The sequence below is a fragment of the Columba livia genome, chromosome 1 (assembly GCF_036013475.1).
Source record: "Columba livia isolate bColLiv1 breed racing homer chromosome 1, bColLiv1.pat.W.v2, whole genome shotgun sequence".
Lineage (NCBI taxonomy): Eukaryota > Metazoa > Chordata > Aves > Columbiformes > Columbidae > Columba > Columba livia.
The window spans coordinates 141,994,865-142,015,062 of NC_088602.1; the positions used below are offsets into that span (position 1 = coordinate 141,994,865).

A 20,198-nucleotide genomic window follows, 5' to 3' on the forward strand; every position below is an offset into this window, starting at 1 on the left:
GTATCTTTTTCTTTTTTCAAATTAGTACCATGTCTGTGTGAGAAATACAGTACTTCCAGGGTTTGGAGGAATCTGTGGGGATGAGTTCTGTTAATTGGAAAAGTCTTCCTCTCTATTAGGAGACATACAGTAATAATAAAAGAATGCTATTTATTTTTATTTAATATAATTGCTATCACATCGGATTTTGCATAACAGAGGTACCATGTGCTAGTGATTTTTTTTTTTTGTAATATATCCATGCTCATCTGTCAGCTTTTCTAATGTAAAGATAAAATAATATTCTTTATACTACCATTTTGTAATTTTTGCAGACTGCCTGTACACAAGTTAAATGATATCACTTTCGTAATCTTTAAATATCAGGTTACTGACCATCCTTTATATTTGTCAGTTTACTATTTTATTTTTATTTGAGAGAAAAAGCTGTATTTTAACTACATATTAAAGTGATTTACTGAATTTGTGTTTTTTTCTTTATATGAAAGGTTCTTTTTTCCAGTGGAAGTAGTGGTGTATTTTAAAGTCAGTGATTTGCTCAGCACCAGATTTTTCCAAAGCAGTTCATTAGACCAAAAATCTAGTATTATCCTCTTTCTTGGTTTTTGTTTTTGTTTGCTTGTTTTAAATCTGTAAAGGATATATCCCTTGAGCACTCTTTTATTAGCATTAATGACATTTATTTGTACAAGTTACCACACATCCATACAAGCATGTATTGAAAAAGTTATGTTTTTTTGCCACGTTAAATTAAATTGTTGCTATGATGCTCAAATTGTTACTAAGATTGTTACAAACCTTCTATTTTCAGATCTCTGATTGTGTGACAAAGTTCCCTGGGGGGCAGAACTTAGTGGTTTTTACTATCCGAAAGCTTCTCCCTTCATCATACAGACACCTCTTTCTAAGTTCTAGTAAAACACATTAGTGCGATTTGCAAGTAAAAAGAATGGATTGCATTTAGGAAATTGTATATTGACAGAAAATAACAGAGAAGCAAAAGTATTTCAATTTTTAGTCCAAGTTCTTGAAGCTTACTAGTATTTTAAGTGGAAGGAAATGCACTTGAAATGCCTATGATCCTTTTATTTTACTTTTATACCTTTTTTCTTCTTAAGCTTATCAAACATGGACTATAGAAGAAAGTCCAGTGTTTATCCTAGCATTCCCAAACCCTTAACAGCGGATGTTTCTGTAACATTAATTTCCTTGATTGTAAGTAAAAAGATTGTGTTACGTGAATAAGCACTTTACAGAAATTAAGCAGATAGTTGGAATACCCAGTTGCACAAACTGTCTGGAGCTGATATCGAGATCTTCTCTTGAGAGAGAAATGTTAAATAGCAAAGCACTGTATCTATCAAGGCCAAGAGGAAGATATAGACTGAGACTACTGAAACTGTCTTAAAAAAACATTAATTAATTATGAAACTTTAGACTTTTTTTTTTAAAAGAGAATTGCTATTTGTAGATGTCTTACCATATTCAAAGTCAAATCCTTCCATTTAATGATTTTTAGGAAGGGTTTTGAACAAATAAAGGAATTAACATTACTACTTCCAGAGAAGAAGCATCCCCATGCAATTTTTCTTTCTTGTCAGGATTTTTTTTCTTAATGCCAAGTTCACCTCAGCCTTCTTCAAGAAATATCTTTGTTGAGAACAGAGATTTATGTAAGACATTTTTTTCCTTGAACTCAGGATGAAAATGTTTCATTAGGTTTTTATTACTTTTATCCCTCCTACAAGAGTGAAGATTTCTAGAGGTACTCTTTTCATGCTTCTTTCTTGAAGATGGTTCATTTGTCATTAGCAAAGCCAATCCTAAAATGATCCTGGACAGATTTATTTATTTTTAAATTTATTATTTACTATACTATTCTGGATAAAACTGAAAGCTTTGAATTGTAGACCACGCACATATAGAAGGGACATCTGGAGGTTTTGTAGTGCAAACCTCCGCTTAAACCATGTGTGGTTAGAGCAGGTGGCTCAGAGCTCTGGCTGGTTGAATTCTGAATATCTTCAGGGATGAAAAGTCCACGGTGTCTGTGGGCAGCCTGTTGATCTGGACTTGATGTTGATTAATTGTGGATAGAATCATTGAATTCTTTTGGTTGGAAAAGACCTTTAAGTTCATAGAGTTCAAATGTTAACATAGCACTGTCAAGTTCACCACTAAACCATGTCCCTAAGAACCTCATCTATACGTCTTCTAAACCTCTCGAAGTTCCCCCTCTCTGTATTGCATTGCCTAGCTGCACATAACAGAAATATTTAATTCCAGTTTAATTTAAGCTACTTTCTGAGGGGGTTTGGGGACAAATGGGGAGGAGGCTTGTTGAGGGGGGAGGTTTTTCCTTCAGAAGGCACAACATGTTTCATGTATCAGCTTTGTCAAACTTCTCACATCAGTTTATGTACATTTTGTTATAGTATGTGGCTTTTGAAGTAAAAAAGATATTTGTGATAGAGAAGCTTGTAGACGGACAGTGAAGAAATTTAAAAAACAGTTAACTGTGATTATTTTTATAATGAAACAAAACCTAGTTTTTCCATGTTCTGATCACAACAAACTGATTCTGATGAAGACTGAAGACCTTGGAAGGACTTCCTATATCATCTTAATTATGAAACTTTAGACTTTTTTTTTTAAAAGAGAATTGCTATTTGTAGATGTCTTACCATATTCAAAGTCAAATCCTTCCATTTAATGATTTTTAGGGAGAGTTTTGAACAAATAAGTTGCTGAAGTTGTTAGAATTAGGTCTTGAGAAATTTCTTCGTCTCCAGAATCTATAGATACTAAGACGAATAAAATGGTAATATGCTACTTCTGCTGGAGTTGATGAGGTTTTATTTGAGCTCATCTTTGAATATCTAGAATGAAATGGTCGGTGTTTTTCAAGTGGAAAATTCTTCACATTGGGAGAAACTCATAAAGAATCATTGGCAAAAATGTAAAAAAGATCATCAGTCAAGAAGTACATGTGTTATAATAGTTACTTATTAATAGGTAACCCTCGGGAATAAAAATCCATATTTGTCTTGTTAGGGATTTTTTCTTCCTGACCATAGATAGATTTCAGTGACCAAGACATTTGGAAGCCAAAGTATACAGACCTTTTCTCTTTCCTACTTTTTAATTGAAAATATGTGCTGGAAGAACCACTGTGATACTTGCAAAGTTTTTTCTTCTGAATGATGCTGTCCTCTGAATACTTATGGTTGCACATGGAATCCTCATGTGGTCCATGGGTTGTGGTCTGGCATAGAGACAAAAACTGTACATGCATGTGGTAGATCTCTACCTCAGGAAATACACTGAAGTTAACCCTGGCAATTATTTCTGAATCACAAGCAGAATAGTATTTTAGATGCTGACCTATGGTTCACACCATTTTATTGATCTAGGAGAAAGCACTTCTATCTCAATTTATATTACTTCTTTCTTGTACATTATGCACACCATGTATTTGGTGATTTTACATATATGCAGAGCTAAGGAGCAATGAGGGAAAGTCAGGCAGTTTCTATCTAATATTGCCCCTTTTTTCCCCCCTAGTAATTTCTTTTGCTCACAGTCTATATCCTTTTGTTCTTTGTCACTCACAGAATAACATTCTAAATTACTTCACTACCTCATACCTTTTACAAATACATTTCTTAATAGCTTTTCAGAGATCAGATTTCACAGAATGATGATGTTAGTTTCTTCTAGGATATGTCTGGGGAATTACCAGTTCTTGCATGCGTTTTCCACACAAGGCTGTGTTGTTCTTTTTCTCTCTGACATCTTAGGTGAAGTGGAAGACCAGTACCTGCCTTCTCTGTAGGAGCTGTCAGAGCCCTTTTTCTTCTTGTGGATAAAACGGAAATTTTCACTTTCGTTTTGTGAAGCTGTACCTCATCTAGGGACGTGAAATGGACTTGGAATTTACACTTTATTGCTTTTTTCTTATTTAAACACTGTCTAAAAAAGGCAGAAGTGTAGGCTGAAGAAGAGGACCCTCAAGTTCTAAAACAACTTTTTATGGAACTAATTTTGCAGATTATCCTAATACCTATTTTTGTGGAATTTCAGAGGGTTTTTTACTCATATTAGTTCAGCATCTTTCAGATGAAAATATGATTTCTAAATAATATTTTTATTCCAGTTTCTTTAATAAAGATTATAACCAGCTAGAGAAGTCTTGTTTTGTTTGTGATTCTATGTGGTTGCTGAAAATTTTGCCACCCATACGATGCTTATAAAAGTTATGGGTATTTACTTGCATACTGTGGTTCATTGTTCTTCTAAAAATGCCTTTGAAAATTAGATTAGGAAGGGCAGTTATAGAAGTTTTGCAGATTGCACAAGATGTTCTTGTTACATGAAACCGATACAAATGCTACAGCTTTTGCTGTTATTGTTTTATTACATAGAGCACTTAGATATAAGCAGTGTTATTTCAAAATTGCTTGTGAAGTTAGGTATGAAATGTCATATCATAGGATATAGTGTCGTACATGCTTCTTACAGGATCTTTTGGTCCACCTGGTGACTTCTGAGATAGGGACTAAGTGGTAATTTATTTTTTTTTATTGGTTAGTTTCACTGTAGGAATCAATAGAAAAGTTTTAGGTGTTGACTTTTATTTTACATACTCTTATTTTGTGTAAATCAATCCTGGACTTTTATTGTCATGTTCCTTAGTGTGCTGTTCTCATCTCTGAGCATTGAAACCTGGAGACTCTTCAAAAATAAATGGATAAATGAATCGACGAGAAAGGTGATAAGGAAAAGAAAATTCTCTTGTTATCTGCACTACTGTTTAACTGCTGTTGCCTTGTTGGACTGGGGTCTCAGTCCTTTTAGATTTTCTAAACTTGACTTTATGTGACTTCAAACAGCTAAGGTGGCTTTGATTTCAGGTGGGGTTGCATCAGGTGTCCTTGTGAGATGCTTCCCAAACTAAATTTGTTCTGCGATTCCTTGAATATATTAAGTTGTATTGGTTTATTTGGGCTGTGGAAAAGAATTAGTTAGAAAGGGCACATTTTTCTTAAAAGTCTCATAGATTTCAGTTGAATCAATTATAATATAAGCAATTATTACTGTAAAATAAGTGATGTTTCACATCTGCTTTTTTTTCTCCTTTATTTTTTTTTCTTTTAAATTAAGAAGTTATTTTATTTAGTAAGTGTTTATTGAGTGAGTACTGAGTTTTAAATAAAACAAACTTGCTTCGCAGGAGAAAAGTGCTTTGATGTGTTCTGTGTTGTCTTCTTTTTCCCTATTACCTTGAAGTTTCTTCCTTTAATATGTGATTGGACATGCTTCTGTTGTGTGTTCAAACACAGGTGTTAAATGTGATATTATTGTGTATTTCATTGTGGGAGCTGAAATGCATACTGCTTCAAGCTGGTTGGGATTTCCTACGTAACAGAGTGTATGGTTGAGTGCACACTGTAACATGATGGAGGATGTTGGCATTTTGGTAATGCCTGATTTTTGCTATCTCTTGATAGGTCTAGGACATAGAGCCCTTGAAAAATTTTGTGTGGTGTGGTACTGTCTGAGACTGCTTGAAGGAAAAGGGGCCCAAGATAGCTGGATTGCATTCAGAGATTGCTTCTTCCACGCTCAGGACCAGAGCATCCCCACATGTAGGAAGTCAAGGAAGGGAGCCAGGAGGCCTGCGTGGTTGAACAGGGATCTGTTGGGTATGCTCAAGCAGAAGACGAGAGTTTACAGGTCATGGAAGCAGGGGCTGGCCACTTGGGAAGAATATAAGGCTGCTGTTAGAGGATGTAGGAAGGCAGCTAGGATAGCCAAGGCCTCCTTAGAATTACAACTGGTGAGAGGGGTCAAGGACAGCAAAAAGAGCTTTTTCAAAAACATAAAACAAATAGATAAAACTAACACCAGAGGCAGTGTAGGCCCACTGATGAATGGGGTGGGTGCCCTGGTGGCAGAAGATACAGAGAAGGCAGAATTACTGAATGCCTTCTTTGTCTCTGTCTACTCTGCCGGAGGCTGTCCTGAGGAGCCCTGTACCCCTGAGACCCCGGATGAAGCCAGGTCAATGGAGGAGTTTGCTTTAGTCGATGAGGACTGGGTTAGGGAGCAATTAAATAGTCTGGACGTCCATAAATCCATGGGTCCAGATGGGATGCATACACGGGTGCTGAGGGAACTGGCTGAAGTCATTGCCGGACCGCTCTCCATCATCTTTGCCAAGTCTTGGGAAACGGGAGAGGTGCCTGAGGGTTGGAGGGAAGCAAATGTCACGCCAGTCTTCAAAAAGGGCAAGAAGGAGGACCCGGGTAATTATAGACCGGTCAGCCTCACCTCTGTCCCTGGGAAAGTAATGGAACAGCTTATCCTTGGTGCCATCTCAAGGCATATCAAGGATAAGAGGGTTATTAGGGGCAGTCAGCATGGCTTTACCAAGGGTAAGTCATGCTTGACCAACCTCATAGCCTTTTATGAGAAGGTAACAAGGTGGATGGATGATGGCAGAGCGGTGGATGTGGTCTACCTTGACTTCAGTAAAGACTTTGACACAGTCTCCCACAGCATCCTCACAGCTAAGTTGAGGAGGTGTGGTGTAGACAATAGACTAGTGAGGTGGGTTGCAAACTGGCTTAAGGAGAGAAGCCAGGGAGTGGTAGTCAATGCTGCGGAGTCTAGTTGGAGGCCAGTATCTAGCGGAGTGCCTCAGGGGTCAGTACTGGGGCCAATATTATTCAATATATTCATTAACAATTTAGACGAGGGAACAGAGTGTACTATCAGCAAGTTTGCCAATGACACTAAGCTGGGAGGAGTGGCTGACATGCCAGAAAGCTGTGCTGCCATCTAGCAGGACCTGGACCGGCTGGAGAGTTGGGCGGGGAATAACCTGATGAAATTTAACAAGGGAAAGTGTAGAGTCCTGCATCTGGGCAGGAACAACCCCAGGTTCCAGTATAGGTTGGGAAATCACATATTAGAGAGCAGTGTAGGGGAAAGGGACCTGGGGGTCCTGGTGGACAGCAGGATGACCATGAGCCAGCACTGTGCCCTGGTGGCCAAGAAGGCCAATGGCATCCTGGGGTGTATTACAAGGGGGGTGGTTAGTAGATCAAGAGAGGTTCTCCTTCCCCTCTACTCCGCCCTGGTGAGACCCCATCTGGAATATTGTGTCCAGTTCTGGGCCCCTCAGTTCCAGAAGGACAGGAAACTGCTGGAGAGGGTCCAGCGTAGGGCAACAAAGATGATTAAGGGAGTGGAGCACTTCCCTTATGAAGAAAGGCTGAGGGAGCTGGGTCTCTTTAGTTTGGAGAAGAGGAGACTGAGGGGTGACCTTATTAATGTTTATAAATATATAAAGGGTGAGTGCCACGAGGATGGAGCCAGGCTCTTCTCGGTGGCAAACAATGATAGGACAAGGGGTAATGGGATCAAGCTGGAACACAAGAGGTTCTGCTTAAATTTGAGAAAAAGCTTCTTCTCAGTGAGGGTGCCAGAGCACTGGAACAGGCTGCCCAGGGAGGTTGTGGAGTCTCCTTCTCTGGAGACATTCAAAACCCACCTGGACATGTTCCTGTGTGACCTCACCTAGGCGTTCCTGCTCCAGCAGGGGGATTGGACTAGATGATCTTTTGAGGTCCGTTCCAATCCCAAATATACTGTGATACTGTGTGAATGATAAAAGAATGGTTGTGAAGTAGTGAAATACTCTTGTTTCAGTCTCAGCCTTGCACCTTAGATGCTACAGGTTCTCAGTCCCCTCATATAACCACCTGCTTTAATAACTAGACTATACAGGCAGATGTAAGTTTCTATACCTACAGGGATTCAGATGCTCTATTTCAAGAAAAAAAAAAATTGTAGGCTTTCTTTTTCTGATGTAGCATGAATCAAAGTTTGCATTTCTTTACATAGAGAGATGTAGATGCTATATGCATTTGGCAACGGTTTGTTGGTTTGAATAATACTAAATGTTACTTTCCAAAGTTGTTAGTTTTCTCCTTTTTCTTAAAATTTTGAAGCTGTGTTTGCCTTGTATTGTGATTAAAAGTGACTTAAAAAAAAAAAAAAAACAACACAAAAAAAAACCCAAAACAACCCAAACCAAAAATTAAGAACCATAAAATGCCCTGCCTTTCTAAAAGTAGAAAACTTAACTGAATTTCCAAGTTTATTTGGGCATTTGATTCTCTGAAATGATAAAAAGCTTGTATTTCTATTTCTTCTTAAAAGGTCTTCCTAATGTTTACCTTCCGTTCTAGCGAGATGTCTTACAGATATCTGATTGAAAAATAGTAGCTTATCCAAGATTCATTAATCAGCATGGAGCTTGAAGTAGCATATTTCTTAATAGTCAAAGAATTTCTAGTATCTCTGAAGAAATAATTAGCCTAATTTCTTCTATATAACGAATTTATTATATTTTTGTTGTGAACTCCTAATTTCTTATGAACATCTTGTGTTAGTTTTTCAACTTCCAATATATTTTTTTTAAATCACGTTTATTATAATTACTAATGCAGTCTGTGTTTCCAAATTGAAAGACAGTCTTAAATTTCCCTCTCGTCTCATGTCCTCATGGTCTTGTGATGTCAGCCTCTGCTCACTCTGTATTTTCCTTGTTAGATACAGATGATAAATACTGAAAATTTAATACAGAATTTAGGAGCTGTTTAGAGCTTTCCCGTTAAAACCAATACAGAATACTCTTTTTCTGTAACAAGACTGTGAACTCTAGTCATTAAATAACAAACCACTAAGTGAATGTTAACCACATGGATCATGTTATCTTTGTAGGAAATTTTTCCATTAAATTTTACTGTATAGTCAGCTGCTTTAGTAAGGAAAAAAAAGTCTGCAGAAGCTTTTCATTGCAAACAAGATATTACTATGAGGTAAATTACAGAATTAGAAGTTACACAAATAAAACATTAAAAGTGTTGAACTCCATTGATTTGAAGGATTGAGAATTACTGCATCATATTGTTGCATTCATTTTGAAAAAAAAAAAAACAAACTCACCTACATTTCAGTACCTTGTTACAGCTTCTAGTTTTAGAAATTGATACCTGACAGGTATGCTAGAAGAATTTAGCCTTTCTACTATGAAGGGAAGTTAGAAGTCCCCAATCTCAAAAAAAAAAAACAACCAAAGAAACACAGCAAAACAAAACAAAATCAAACTCTGCCAGTAGCTATTGCTTAGTTTTTGACAATGACTTTTAGTAACATTTATATTGTGTTTTGTGCCACTGAATCCCTGGCTATAATAAATGAAAAGCATTCCTCTATTTATGACCTGGTCCCCTCTACTCCACCCTGGTGAGACCACATCTGGAATATTGTGTCCAGTTCTGGGCCCCTCAGTTCCAGAAGGACAGGGAACTGCTGGAGAGGGTTCAGCGTAGGGCAACGAAGATGATGGAGGGAGTGGAGCATCTCCCTTATGAAGAAAGGCTGAGGGAGCTGGGTCTCTTTAGTTTGGAGAAGAGGAGACTAAGGGGGGACCTCATTAATGTTTATAAATATATAAAGGGTGAGTGCCATGAGGATGGAGCCAGGCTCTTCTCGGTGGCAAACAATGATAGGACAAGGGGTAATGGGATCAAGCTGGAACACAAGAGGTTCTGCTTAAATTTGAGAAAAAACTTCTTCTCAGTGAGGGTGCCAGAGCACTGGAACAGGCTGCCCAGGGAGGTTGTGGAGTCTCCTTCTCTGGAGACATTCAAAACCCGCCTGGACATGTTCCTGTGCGACCTCACCTAGGCGTTCCTTCTCCAGCAGGGGGATTGGACTGGATGATCTTTTGAGGTCCCTTCCAATCCCAAACATACTGTGATACTGTGATACTGTGATCTAAGTGTTATTAAACAGGTTACTTTTAGTGCTGAGATCTTAAGCAGGAGTGAAGCAAGTAATCTAAGTTCTGTTTGGTTTTTTTCGAAAAGTTTACGGGTGCTGTAAATTTATTTCAGTTTCTCCTGTGCTGTACATTCATATTCTGGTCTTTCTTGGCTATGTATCCTTTGTGGTATGTGTATTCTATGATAAAAATTTTCTAATTAGTGACTTAGTACCTACTGTAAGTTAAGATGCAACGTGCTTATTCTGTCTTTGGTATAGATCAGGAGAAGAGTCTATATCAGCTGAGTAAAAAGACAAAACTTTGTTCCTGTTCTGAAATTACTGAGAGTATTGGGAGTTTTGGCAGAAGAGCTATGAGGAGAAGCATATGTGAGCTGGTTAGAACTTTGCAATACAGTTTATCCTCTGTTCTGCTCTTTATTACAGAGGTATTGCCAGTATATATGCTTTCTAATATGCTTTCTAAATGGCTTTTTTTTTTTTTTTTTTTTTTTAAATTCTGAACCTATCTAGGATAGGCTATTTGGAGCCTGCGCTTTTGGCCAAAGATTATTCTTCAAATAATGCGGTCTATGTTATGTCCGGTGAGGAAACAGCTAATAAGCCTGTCTTAGATTGGGCACATTGAATGAGTCATTTAGTAAGCATAAACATGCGAAGTAAAACCGATACGTTGTCATAGGTAGGGGTTAACCACTGACAGTATTTGTCAGAAAGACAAATGCAGCAGCCCCACCCTCAGCCAGCTCCACATATGCTGTTCTGACAGAACAGCAATGTGCTTCGTAAGTTGTTCCTTTAAAATGTACAAAATTCTGCAAGTAAGTTAGCTGCTTGCTCAAAATTGCAGGGCAAGTAATATAGTTTACAGTTGAATGTACCTGGCAAAATTAGTTGTCTTTATTACTGAGGCAAGTCTATATTTTATTTATCAAGCAATAGATCAGGACTTGATTATTTTGAATTCTTACTAACCAGAGACAGATGTTTAAGTGAATGAAGAATCCTTCTAAATTCACCGTTTGGTTTCTCTACCACTTTTGCCTTTTGGATATGAAGAATACCGGGATTTCTGGTAGGATTACAACATTCCTTCTCCTTACAGTTGGAATGGGGAAGAGGGGCTTTTTTCCCAGCTTACATTTTTCTGTCTTATTCCTTGTGAATGGGTCATGGTCTTCCTGTATATAAAAACATGATTTTGGTATGTCTGTTGGGTAAGTGCATTTCACAAAGTTCTCATGACTGTAAGCTGATGGTCAGGCTTTGGTGACTGTATTTTATGTAGGAAAGCACCTCAGACACTCACAGCTATCTGTTTGCTGAATTATTGATCATAGAGAAGAAAGTCTTGAGCAACCTGATCTGAATACAGTGTTGGCCCTGCTTTGAGCAGGAGCTTGAATTAAAAGACCTGCTGGTCTGAATTCTGGCCTAAATTCTTGTATGGTTTGTTGAATACAAACTTATTTATATAAAATCTACTGAAAATGCCATGGCTTACATATTTGTGATCCATAAAAAGTTTCCTTCTTTTCACAGAAGTATGACTGGAGAGCTTCTCAAGCCTTTTAGGATATAACTGTCTTGAGAACTGTAATGTTTTGGAAATGTCCTGGGCTGGATGACCTCTTGTGTCTTTTCCAACTGTAATTTCTATGAATCTGTAATTTTGAGGTTGACTTCTTGTTGCCCAATTTTACAGTTACTTAATTCCAGTATCAGGCATATTTTAAGAGACCACATTTAGTCATGGTAAGACTCTGTGGGTTGTTTCAGTTTTTTGCTATTTTTTAAATCCTTCTGCAGATTGTCTGCACTTAATGTATTTTTTCCTATTCCGGTGCCACAAATAATGTTCCTAGTCTGTAAGGAAATAAAAGTCTGATGACCCATTTTGGAATAGATGATTGATTGAAAAATGCTTGTCCCGAAATTGTTGCAGTTCTGTGTGAGGTGTTAGTCTAGTTCTGCTGTTTATTTGTACCAGAAAAGCATTTCCATCCCCAGAATAAGGTGTGGAATTGAGAAATTGTGTATTGGGTCATATTTTCAGCATTGTTTTCAGTTAAGTTTATAACAAATTATTCAAACATTTTTTAGAGCTAAATGAACAAGTGCTTTTGAGGGCTGTGAAAGACTCCTAGCTAAAAATAGGCTTGATTAATTTTTCTTCTAAACAGTTCTTAAAACATTGGTGTGGCCCAGTTCCCTTCTTGCAGAAAGCACTCTTTTATGCAAGAATAAACATCTTTTTGGAAAGACATCCTCCAGTAAGAGCCCTTGCACTAATAGTCTTTGAAAAGAACACTTCAACCTTGAGTTTTTGAAGTGCCCTGTGTCAGCATCTCTCTGAACTTAATCCATGCTTTCTATCCTCATTTGCTTCCTGCTTACTTGTGATATGTACTAAGTTTGCCAGTTTCATTCTGAATTTTGTCTTCTTTTTCCTACAGCAAACAAAGCTTGTAAACAAATCAGGATTTCTTTTTGATGGACTAAAAACTTAGTTTTGCCTTTGAAAACAGAGGTGCATGTACATGGACGAATATATATTATACATAGACAAATAAGAAATAGTCCTTTCTAGCTGTTTGACAATCACTTAGCTCAGAATTCCTGTGGGATCTCTGAAGAACTGGAAATTGGAGGATTAGTAGTTAGGTGTGAAAACACCATTGATACTACTAAGACTTGCTTGGAGTCTGTTTCTCTTTTATTCCATTTAAATGATGTGTGGAATAATTTATAGATTAATCATGCTATTCATAAAATGTCTGTGTTAAAATTTGTGGAGTAAGGTAATCTTAGGTCAAAATAGTCTTGTGATTATTACCAGACTTACAAAAACTGTATATGAAATGTAATAACAAAGATGATGGATTCAATAACAGGTTGTTCTCCCTTTTTAATGCCCCACATACTTTTTCTCTATCAAAAATTACTTTTGTTTTATGTATACACAAGTTCTTATAAATTTTCTTGTGGGAGTTTATGTTGCCTTCCTGGAAATCCTTGCTGGTATTTATCAAACATTTTGCTTTCAGAGGCTTCTGTCCTTTACTGCTCTATATCAGTGCTGCATTTGATGATAAATGAAAGTAGTTAATCACTTCTTAGAACATTATTTTTTATTTGACAGATAATTTTGTTTGCCTTTGCAATTTTTTTAAAAGACTCTCCGTTTTAGTGTGCCTTTCCAAAACTGCTTTAATTCTGTTGTACTCCTCCAAACCTGTTTGAGTTTGTCATTTTAAAACACAGTACTGAGTATGGAATGTACTTTCTCCAGTTAAGATGATGGGAATAATGTCTCCTGCTCTTTGGGAAAAAAATTTGCTGTGGTCCTTTGAAGTAACTGGGTAGAACCTGTAGGACCTGTTAATGTGATACATAGTGAATAGATAAAATACTTGTTTACCTTTGTAAAGCCCCTCTTTCTCCGACTTCTCTGATTGCTCCTTGATTACTGCATTTTGCAGTACCTATACAAAATTACCAGTCTGTTTTGTGTAGCATTTAGTAGCAGGTAGCATGAATACATTGGCTTTCTCAGTTGTTTGCACATTGCTGTCTGCTTCAGCAGTGATGTTCTATCTGTACAACTTCCATTGCTATCATTTGTGTGTGCATGCATTATTTTTATGTGTTATACAGGGTGCTTCAAAAATAAATCGCATTGCGACTTTCTCCTGTGAAGATATGTCAAAGACTGTTTTTGTGCCACCACTAGCGACTAATCTGGGTGACTTCAAAAACAGAATCATAGCAGCAGTGACCTCAGAAGACACTTTCAGGGGAGTTTGGGACAAATTCAATGAATTAAATGAATTTAACTAATGTCTTGGTGTTGTCAGTACAGCAGGTAGAGGGAATATAGAGCACTTATAAAAAGGTCACTAAAACTTGTTAACTCGTTAAACCATTTTTGTGTAATTGTAACATTGCCCTTCTGAAATATACTGCTTTGAAATTGGGTCCATCTTTTTGAAACACCGTGTATATTAAAGCTTTGAATGTTAATGGAATGCATGAATATTTGACCTGTTAAGTTTCACATTGATAGGGAAAATGCCCAACTGCCTTCTTTCTCTCTAAGAACCAAAACAACACAAAGCCAACTAATACAAAACCAGCAGAACACCTTGCAGACCCTAAAAAAGATATTTAGTTCTTATATCACGTGTGAATATTGGACAATACTGTTCTTTAACTAAATCTGCCTGCTTACACTGTGATAGTGGTGATTTAAATAAAGTTAATCAATAAGGAATTGGAAATCAATTTGTTAAATTTTGGCAGATACGTGTTTGAATTGAAGTCTTTCTTGGTAGTGATTTTCAGCAGTAGATATAAACTGAAAATGTCCCCTTCTGGCAATCTAATACTTTTATTTGGAGATTTCCTCCAAACACTTTGAATTCTTCTGTTTCTGAACATGTGCTTTCATAGTAATAGAAGATTCTCCAGCTTGTAGTCTTATTTTTACTGAAGTGAGTTAACTTTACAAACATTTTGACACTGTATAAAGACTAACTTTTTTTGGATCATCTTTTAGTATCAGAATGACTTTTTTTTTGGAAGATGTATAATACCCTTCTTTGAACAGGCATGTGTATCTTGAGTTACTTTAATTAGCTGAATAACTTATCCTGCATTTTTGTAAAAGGAACTGCAATTTAACTATAAATATATCAAAATGCCACAGAATTCAGGGCTACAACTCAAAAATGCTGATCAGTTTGTAAAATCTAAATCAGCCTCACCATGAAACCTAGAGAAGGACCTCTGTGGTAGCAGAAAAATTTCCAGAAATTCACCACAGTCTTTTTCTAAGTTGTAGTTTGTGCTGATGTTGCCAGACAGCTAAGAAGAGATGGGAAAAGCAGGAAGTCTTTTTGGATTTAATCACAGTGCTGATTTGGAAAAGCAACTTAACAATGGAAAATATTTTTATATTTTAAATCATAAACACAAAACTATGAAGTACATGGTAGATCATGGTTGCATTAAATTGGATCTGTCTTCATTACTAAAGAAGAAAATACTTCATCTTGGAATTTGATTTTCAGAAATTCCACTTCCTGGATCCTTTTTATTTAATATGTAGCCAGACTAAGTTACTTGCTGTTTTCGGTACCATTTATTGACGTACTGGGGTTGAGGTAATTAACTGCTATACTTGAGAGCAGTAGGTATGGTACCATCTTTCTGTTTTCCTATCTTAGAAAACTTTTTCTACAGTCTTGCTTTCAAAAGATGTTTGACAATACTGATGGGCAGTGCTTATCTTTTCCCTTGAAGGTGTTTGATTTCCATTGTAAAATACTGATTTTTTAAATTTATCTTGATCAATAAATAAGTACTTCTTAAGAGAGATCTTGCAGTTCTAGCCCTTGCATCCTCTATGTGAAAAAGTTCCTATTTAGGTCCCTTGACCTTTTGTAGAACTTGTTAGTTAGGAAGACTTCAGTTAACCTATGGAGAAGAGTACTTGGGTGAAAGACTGAATACTCATTTCTAAAGGAGAAAGTGATGAGGTTATGAAGGGCACATAGATGAGCTAGGTAGCAGTTGTATCCAAGTGAAGGTCTCTACCCATCTGTCAGGTAACTGAAGTACACAAACCTGAATCATTTTGTATTTTGACTCCTTCGAGACTGGCCAATGAAATACACCCGTTTTCCTGTGGTGTAGAGCATTGTATTACTTTATATTGCTGGGATTTTTGGGTTTGACCACAGTGACTTGTTCTACCCAAGACTGTCCTTTAAATTTAGTTTAAATTTAGTTTTACAAAGTTTGTATTGCTACATGATGAGTGAGGGGGATATGATAATTTAGTATTTTTTGTTTTTAATTCAAGTTTTCTGCTGTATTCTAGTACCAGTTGAAAGATGGATGATGATGACTTTGGAGGATTTGAGGTATGTTATTTGGATGACTGAATTTTTAAATTTAATTATTAACAACTTTTAAATAGGATTTATAATATTTTGTAAAACAAGTAACTTTATTTTTTGTGTTTCTAGGCAGCAGAGAGTTATGAGTGTGGAAATGGTGAAAAGCAAACTACATCCCCTGCTATTGCTTGGGCAGCATTTCCTACAGGTATTCATAAAATCACAATAAAAATTCTTAATAATCTATTGATGTCCTTCTCTATTCACTCTAAATATTAGTACCCAGGAAGGTGTGTATACACAATGGAAGAGTAAGCAGCAGTGAACTAGCATAAGTATGTTTCTGAGTAATTATTTTGGGAAGCTGTGCTTCTCAAAGTTAAAGTTTCTTGAGGAATGAAAGAGAAGTAGTTTATCCATTTCTAAGTGTGATTGGCATCTCATGGGAAGAAGAAATGGAGCTTCTTCACTCAAGAGATAGTCTTACTTTTGATTATGGAAGGTCTGTGACAAATTATGGGAAAACATACAAAAAGCAAACTTAAAAATAGGACTTGAACATGCTGCTTTCTCCATTAGATTTCTTTGACTATGATGGAGTCTTTTAATTGCTTTGTGGGGGGAATGATCTTTTTTTACTTAAGCAGTTTTTAAAGCATCCAAGCAGAAGCTGAAACCATTATGGAGCTACTTCCATTAATTTATATAAATGCCTGCTGCCTGTCTGGATTTTAAGAAATTGATAAAAGCTCATTGATAGTGGATAAATGTACAGTATTAGTAGAACTAAAAGATTAAGGTGGTGTTACTGATGGACAATTGATTTTCTTATGAGAATTTAGTCTAGATTTCACTGCTTTCACAAAAGAACCACTGCTTTAACAGCATTAGTTAAAAAAAAAAAAAAGCCACAACAAAAAAACAAGCAACCCACATCTTATACACTTATACTTCTTATACACTTATACACTTATACACTTATACTTCTGTGGTGACACAGAAGTCTTGGGCTAGGCTGTACCAAAGTATTTAAAGTATTTCAAAATTAAGGGAAAAAACCTTGCACTCAGAATGTTTCGTTAGTGTAAAATCTTCATGCAACTTTTTCATGCAAATGTCGCTGTGAATAAATTAACTTATTGCAAGAGGCAAGATTTTAATAGGATCGATCAAAATGCTTCTTAGGAATGGGTTTTCTGGCCAGACATAATAATTAATATTCAATCTCTTTGAATCACTTCTGGGAACCAAGTGAACTAGTGATAAGGCACTAGAATATTCCATAATTTATTTTAAAGTTCGTAAAAACCTATATTTTTTGTTTTCAGTTCTGAACTGTATTTGTCTGCAGTTTAAACATAAGACTTAGTACTCCCTTACTGTTCGTAGATCTCATTTTTCCAAATAAAAAGCTTTTATTCCCGAAGTGTTTTTTGTTTGTTTCTTTTAAATAGATTTTCCTCTTGTTCAACTTTACAAATACATGTACTTAATCTATGGTAATAAAACACTGATGTTTGAGTAGTTCCCCCACAGCCCATACACTGGGCATACAATAGTGATTCTTTTTAGTACTTCCCCATATTAAGACAGCAAAGAAAAAAGGAAATCTATCACACATATAATGACACTAAGTAAGAAGGACTACTTGTTGCTACCTCAGTTAAACAATCAGAAGGAACAGACCCAATGCAACAGGCACTTATTTGAACTTTGCTAACAGTAGTAGCAAAGAAACCTTAGTAACAGGACCGCACAAATGCACGTTGTTTTTCTTTCACTACTTGCTCATTCCTTAATATTCATAATGCATATTTTCTCAAAGAGTTAAAGGAAAGGTCTTTGGACCAGCCCTACTTTCTATTTCCATGTTTATAAAGCAGCTGGTATGACGGATTCTAATTAAAACTTGCAGCCATGAGAGATTAAAAGTAAATAAGTTTGTTCTCACATTTACCATTTAGAATAAAAACAATGTTTTCCTATTAGGTGACACTGCTAGAGAAGACTAACAGAAAGAAGTACATGCTCTCTGGTAATTGTCCTGGTAGAAGGGGAAATTCTTACAAATTCGTATTTTTCTCCCTTTCTAAACCAGCAACCACAATTAATAAACATTTTCTGATTTGAAGTACTGCACAGACGAGACTATTTGCACATGCCAATAAACATTTCATCATACTGTAAGCCTATTGAAAAAGTGAAATCAACATTCAAAAAGATAGGCAGAAGCCCAAGGCAAATTTCAAGGTCAAAATTTCTCACTGTAGTAAACACTGGTGCCTTTCTGAATTCTTCTTGCACACTCAGAAACACTGTAAGAGGTTTCAGTGTTTTGTTTTATAACTTTTTTCTATCTTATAAACATCAGATATGCAGGAAATTAATGAGATGACTAACATACTCCTCCTCCATAAAGTTCAGTGAATCTTGGGTGTGTATAATGATATTACCCTCCAAATTTATCAAATCATCTCAATAGCACCATAATACCTTAGAATTTTAACATTTTTGCTGGAAACCTTATTGACTGGCAGATTTCTAGGGTAAGACAAGAACAACTTATCTATAAATAACACCGGACAGACAATTCATTTATTTCTCTTACTAAAAATATTAACTTCAGAAAGTTTTATTAGTGTAAAATCTTTATGTGACTTTTTCATGCAAATGTTGCTGTGAATCAATTAACTTATTGCAAGAGGCAAGATTTTAATAGGATCAATCTCTATATGTTGATGTGCCACTGTAAACTGATATGTATAGAGAAGCAGCCAAGTGTTTCCTCTTGATCAGAGGACATTCATACTCATTGAAGTCAACAGATAAATTGCTATCAACTTTGTTTTCCTGTTGATCTTATCCTAGTTACACTTTTGGAATTAACACTTACTTATGCTTTGCTTATTTTTGAAGTCTGTATTCTCCAACAGATTTGGAAATGCACCTCATTCTGGTGAATAAGTGATTTGCAAATACAGTGATTAAAACTGTTGTTTTTGGAAGGGGAAAATTGCTACGGAAACGAATAAAACTGCAACAGCTTTGCAGAATGCTATGCCTGCCATCCGAGACTCTTACCTTTATTCTGGGCATATTGAGTGTCAGCTGATACCTATTAATGTATCTCTCTACTCATTCTTTAAGTAATTTAACCTTTTCTGAGAGTGATCCATTTACATTCAGCTGAAAACAGTGTAAGTACAGGAAATACTTTGTCTATTTTGATTTAAATTAATTAGTTGTTGCTGTTTGTTTCACAGGAAAAATAAGATTTTTTTTTTAACAGTTTCTGTTCTTCTTTCACGAATAAAGTTGTTTTCCACTGACAATGATAATTTTATTGGGTGTTTGTTACTTATGTATCTTAGAGTGTATTTGGCGTATTCTGTTATGCTAGTTTCCTGCATATTGGCAAAAGTAAATTGGCTGGTGTCTGTAAATACAGTAATTTTCAGTTTATTTTTCTCTAAGGTGCTTATTCAGCATTATGCAGGCTGTAGATTCTGCTCTGATGTTACAGCTGACAGAAATTCCTGCCTTGTAGAATTCAGCTTTCTGTCTCTTACAGTTGTCCTTGAGCAACCATATGTGGGGCTGGGACTCAAGCAGATTGCTGAAATTTGAACACACTAAAACAGCCTTAAGCTTTCTATCTGAATTTAACTTTTAACTGAAAATGTTCGGTGATACATTTTACACTGTACAGGATACAGGATAATTCTCTCTTCAGTGCATTTAGATTGTAAGAGGTATATAACTTTACATTAGTATGACTGTACTTGCTACTAGTGTGACCAGTTTTGCTAGGTATAGATTACAGAAACAGAATTAATTTTGGAATTCTTCACACTGTGTGTGTGCTTTCTGTTTTTATTTCTTGCATTAGTATGTGAAGTCCATGTATCTCCTGATGTTCTTCTGGAGCACTCTGTGTTGCCTTCCTCCGTGATTCCTTATGACTCATTCAGTGTATCAAGTGATAATGTGGCAACAGCTATTCAAACAGCCAACAATGTTATAAACCCAGCGGTTCTTGAAGAGCAGGTAAAATCACAATTTTTGTTTCGTTATGGGAGCTTGGTGTATTAAACATCTTATTGTTGTGTCTTTTCTGTGCAAATTTAGATTGACTTGCCTTTAAACAGAAAAAAGTACTTGGATTTTTGTGATACAGACTTTGGAGTGAAATAATTTTTAAAGGACGTTTATATCCTGTTACTGGGAGACACCATACTATTTTGGTATGGACTGCAAGAGAGATAACTGTGTTAAAGAGTTCATAAAAGTTAAAGGCATTATGGTAGTGATAGGCATGAAACTAGGAAACAATAGCAGGAAGGTTCTCTAAAAAAAATTGTTGCTCCTAATACTGTAAAGATTATTGCTGTACAAATATGTCATACTGCTATGTTTTCTCAAGTGGTTAAGTGG

At 36.2% G+C, this 20,198-nt stretch overlaps 1 protein-coding gene across 11 annotated transcripts in view; it reads left to right on the plus strand.

The window, feature by feature from the left end:
• Window positions 1-20,198, plus strand: part of CCDC91 (coiled-coil domain containing 91) — a 208,254-nt gene that overhangs the window by 16,087 nt on the left and 171,969 nt on the right. For 7 of the 11 annotated variants that reach the window (XM_065034160.1, XM_065034097.1, XM_065034145.1 and 4 more), the window contains exons 2-4: window positions 15,746-15,788; window positions 15,894-15,972; window positions 19,654-19,811. In XM_065034160.1, the coding sequence (XP_064890232.1) occupies window positions 15,759-15,788; window positions 15,894-15,972; window positions 19,654-19,811 (267 nt within the window). In that variant the 5' untranslated portion in view covers window positions 15,746-15,758. Of the gene's footprint in view, window positions 1-15,727; window positions 15,789-15,893; window positions 15,973-19,653; window positions 19,812-20,198 lie in introns of all 11 variants that reach the window. The other 4 variants (XM_065034106.1, XM_065034124.1, XM_065034170.1 and 1 more) reach the window with 1 other exon arrangement.